At 35.3% G+C, this 4,968-nt stretch overlaps 1 protein-coding gene across 1 annotated transcript; it reads left to right on the forward strand.

Moving 5' to 3' along the window:
- Window positions 1-201: 201 nt before the first annotated feature.
- Window positions 202-1,710, forward strand: LOC115884375. The gene is made up of 2 exons (XM_030902934.1): window positions 202-361; window positions 1,247-1,710. Exons 1-2 carry the CDS (start codon window positions 202-204, stop codon window positions 1,708-1,710), a joined length of 624 nt encoding a protein of 207 aa, XP_030758794.1.
- Window positions 1,711-4,968: the final 3,258 nt, after the last annotated feature.

Consider the following 4,968-nt stretch of genomic DNA (forward strand, 5'->3'; position numbering starts at 1 on the left):
AGCTGTCTCTTTAGTTGTCAGTTTTGAGTCAATATTTTTTAATTCTCTTTCGTGTCGATTGCTGATTGAATTGGAGCCAGAAATGGCTCAAAACGAAATAAGTAAATTACCAACAGATATTCAGGCTGACTTGGTTTATTTATATTCATAAACCAAGTCAAAACCTCAGAAAAACAGACGGCCAAACTACAATTAATACCAATGAATAAATGGAAGAAATACTACGAAGAACTCTTAACGGAAAATAGGCAGGAATACGCCACAATATCACCCACAGAGATAAATATTTCCGGAGAAGTTATTAACATCGACATACCGCAAACGAAAAATAACAGAGCCCCGGGACCGGAGAATATTCCAGGTGAATTGGTAAAATGTGGAACAGAAAAACTATTTAAAGCCTTAACCTGGTGTATAAATAGATTCTTGAACGGCGCCCCAATACCAAAAGAGTGGAAAATCGTCTATATATCCTCAATCCACAAAAAGGGAAATAAATAAATTGTGCTCCAACTATAGAGGTATATCGAGTAACAAGTACCTAAAGTCGATTATACGGACGGATCCTTAGAGATTTAATAGAACAGGAATACCAACAACAAGGAGGAACAATCTGGTTTCGGACTGGGAGAACCTGTACCGATAATATTTTCTGTCTGAGGAAACAACTAATAGAGAAAAAAGTAAAGTAGTATTGATCAGGAGACACATCTCATGTTTATTGACCTTCACAAGCATATGATACCGTTCCAGTTAACAGACTATTCAAGGTACTACAGGACACCAACATTAACTATACCTTAATTAGGACTCTGAAAAACTTGTACGAAGAATCGAAATCACAAATTAAAATAGGCAACACATTACCTGGAAGATTCTTTGTCAATAAATATCTACGACAAGGATGTTGTGTTTCTCCCACATTATTTAAAATATATGTAGCAAAGGCCTTGAGACAATGAAAGAGAAAATGTAATGGAATGGGCATTAATTTGGGACATACCTGTCTATATACCCTGCAGTTCGCAGATGATCAAGTTCTTATGGCCAACGATAAAGATGATTTGGAGTACATGACAAGGAAACTACAAGAGGAATATCAACGATGGAGTTTGGAAATAAATACAGGAAAAACTAAATATCTACCTATTGGTGCAGAACTATCTAGCGTACATCTAGAAAATGAAGAGATAGAAAGAAGCCTGCAATGACTACACCTATCTAGGAGTGATATTTGATAGAACAGCTAAAGATGACAAAGACATTAAAAAACGAATATCACAAGCTAGAAGAACAATTGGCTGTCTGAATGGAGTATTTTGGAGTAATGAAGCAGGGAAGAAACGGAAGATCAATATATACCAGACCCTGGTAAAGAGCAGTCTACTTTATGGTGCAGAGACTTGGCGAATAACGGAAGCCAACCGAAAAAAACTGGAAGCGGTAGAAATGGATGCCTATAGAAGAACCTTAGGAATTTCCCGAAGAGATAGAGTCCGAAACGAAGAAATCCAAGAGAGGATAGGAATAGAGGGATCTTTGGCAACCGACATCGAACGCCAACAACTTATGTGGTACGGAGATGTCCAGAGAATGGATGACACACGACTTCCAAAACAAATTATGCAATGGATACCCCAACATCGAAGAAAACGTGGAAGACCTAAGAAGACTTGGAAGGAGGGTGTCACAAGAGCAATGAGTGCTTAGCAGAAAATCTAAGCGAGGGACAATGGAACGATCGGAAGACGTGGAAGATCGGAAGACATCGGACAACGTCGCAGACGTTTGTTTTAAACCGATCATATATATATATATATATATATATATATATATATATATATATATATATATATATATATATATATATATATATATATATTCGAGGCTGAGGCGACAAACGCCATATCCAAACTACTTTCATTTAAATCCCGAATAACTTATGAAAAGGAATACAAAAATTTCAAAAATGGAAGCAATTAAAAAACGTGCGAGAAGAAATAAAGTTTTTAACCTATCCTCGCTGTTAAAGTATCATTTAATCTACCCTTGTGGTTAAAGTACTATTTTATCTACTATTTTTGATAGATAAGGCAATTTTAACAGTTGCTTTGGAAAAAAAAAATAAAGTTAAACTCCCAACCCAAAGAACAGATGGTAAATTTACTACAATAATCTGTGGCAAGAAATAACCCTCAATATTGTTATTAACTTCAGAAATTAATTTTTTCAGTGCACTGCTATTTAATCCAGACTTTGCAAATCATCACCAAGTATCGCAAAGCGCGACCTCGTCTGATACTTTTATGGTGGATTTGTCGCATCTTAATGACTGTCACAGTCTGTTGGCACAGGAAGTGTGGGCAAATATTGACAGTGCCTTTGAGTCGAGACCGACTCACACACGTCTCTTTTAAACGGCCTGTTTGTCTACATAATATTTAATTGGAATTTCGAGCAGCGTCATGTCGGACGCTTTTGTGGACTTTACACGTTTGTATACTTAAAAAAATGTCTTAAGTCCTTAACGACCCGAGCTATTTGGGCCGTTGTAAATCTTAAAAACGCTCCAAGGACACGTTGTTGTTACGTATATGGTATTGTCGAAATTGAAGCAAAATTATTTTAGTACTAGATATTATACAACTAGCATTTTTGGACATATTCTAGGTAATATTTCTAATAATTACGAAATATGTAATAGTTATTAATGATACAAGTGCGATACGAACATCATAATGAAACACGTGTAACGTTAGTTACAAAAGTTTCATTAAAAAGTTCGTATCGAATGTGTATCATTCAAAATTTAAACTTTAAATTTTTTCGACTTCATTTGTTAATGTGGCTAAAAATTTAGTGAACTCCTTCTCATGATTCACTTTCATATCTCCCTAAAGCAAATGAGAATTTACACAGTTTCTTCTTCACGCCCGTAGCATTAGATGAGCTCCGTAGTACAATTAAAAGTATTAAAAATAAATTCTCATCTGGGACTGATGGGCTTACTCTCAAAATGTTCTCTGAACTTCCTGAATGCACATTAAACCATCTTACTACTTTAATTAACGAGTCATTCCAAAAAGGAGTTTTTCCAAACTGTCTTAAGACAGCAATAATTATTCCTCTGTATAAAGGAGGTGATAAAGATGAAGCTTCGAACTATCGCCCAATTGCACTCCTGCCCACATTATCTAAGATCATTGAAAGATTGGTTAAAAAAAGGTTTCTATCTTTTCTCCTTAAATATAAAATACTTACTACCCATCAATTTGGATTTCTAAGTAACAGTTGCACAAATGATGCTATGTTCGACCTTTTTAATAATGTATACTCTAGCCTGAATAACCATCACTCTACAGCTACAATTTTCTGTGATTTCTCTAAGGCTTTCGATTGTGTAAATCATAATATCTTAATTAACAAATTGCAATACTATGGATTCAGGGGAGTGCCGCTCGAATGGCTTAAGTCATATCTTGGAAGAAACAGAAGGCAGCTTGTGAGGATTGATACGTCTATGTCTTCTTGTAAGCCTATAGAATGTGGTGTCCCTCAGGGTTCAGTATCTGGCCCTAGTTTGTTTCTGGTGTTTATCAACGACATTGCAAATCTAGACATTAGCATTAGACAGAGCTAAAATCTGCCTCTTTGCGGACAATACTAGTTTCACTTGGAGCGGCCCAGATGTTACGGCACTATATAATACTATATCCAGTGACTTACGCACCATTAAATCTTAGTGCGATTCTAATCTCCTATGCCTCAACCTTTCAAAAACTAAAGTTTTGTCATATAAAAGTACCTATGTGACCTTTTCTGTAAATTTGTCTGATGATGCTCGTGTGAGCGAAACACGTGTAACAATTTAATTTTTATCATATTTAATGTTGAGACCGAGACTTAGAGTCTTATTGCTTTGGCTTTTGTATATAAAACTACTATACAACCTTTTGTACTTAATAACACCACTATTGACGTCGTGGACTATGTGAGATTCTTAGGCCTTGTTGTAGACAACTCGTTAAAATGGGACTTGCACATCGAAGCTTTATCAAAGAAACTAAGCGCTGCCTGTTTTGCGCTAAGATCAGTTTCTAAGGAACGTAACTCATCAACCTCTAGAATGGTCTATTATGCCCTTTTTGAGTCGCATCTTCGTTATGCCCTTCCATTTTGGGGTACTTGCTGCGCGACAAAATTTGATCGTATTTTCGAACTTCAAAAGAGAGCAGTTCGATACTTATTGGGACTAAACAGTAGAACTTACTGCCAGAATTTCTTTAAAAATTTCAAAATACTGACTCTTCCTTCCTTATTAATTTTTGAATCCGTTTGCTTAATCCGCAAGCACATATTCTCTATTCCGGAAAGGCCTTCTCACAACTATCTACTTAGGAATGCGGAGCACGATATTTATCTGCCAACCCCGAGCTCAGAACTAGTTAAGGGCTCAATATTGTACAATGCCAAGAAAATGTACAATCATTTGCCTTCGAATATCAAGTCACTTCATACTTTCCCGCATTTCGCAAAGCTCTGAAATCATACTTACTGGAGAGAGCCCTATATGCGGTAAACCACTTTTTTGTTGATGGTTAATCATGAACAATTTAGAATTTTAATTTTAATATTTTGATCATCTCACACACTGGTTAAAGGTCTAGTATTTAATATTTTATAACCCTTGATTTTATGTTATTATAACATGATTTTATCCATTTACAGTTATCCTTTTGTAAAATTTTCTAGATACGCCTGTGTTCTGCAATGTCCATATATGTTTTATTTATAATTTTATGACGTAAATTTTTTTTGAATTGATTTGTATTGTATGACATTTTTTTATTATTTGTATATTTGTTTTTGTGCTTTTTTTTGTTTTGCTTTGTCGATGAAGCTGTTTCGGCTTTTTGTACAATAAAGCGTTGTTTTTTTTTAATCTACGACGCGACACTAGGGAAAGAG

This window comes from Sitophilus oryzae, unplaced genomic scaffold (assembly GCF_002938485.1).
Source record: "Sitophilus oryzae breed Bouriz unplaced genomic scaffold, Soryzae_2.0 scaffold_227_pilon_pilon, whole genome shotgun sequence".
Taxonomy (NCBI): Eukaryota; Metazoa; Arthropoda; class Insecta; order Coleoptera; family Curculionidae; genus Sitophilus; species Sitophilus oryzae.

What these genes read in the sequence shown, in the direction of transcription:
- LOC115884375 (XM_030902934.1), top strand. Translation starts at nt 202, where the DNA reads ATGAATAAATGGAAGAAATACTACGAAGAACTCTTAACGGAAAATAGG. An exon ending in GGGACCGGAGAATATTCCAG is followed by an intron (nt 362 to 1,246) that starts GTGAATTGGTAA and finishes TTGATAGAACAG; the next exon opens with CTAAAGATGACAAAGACATT.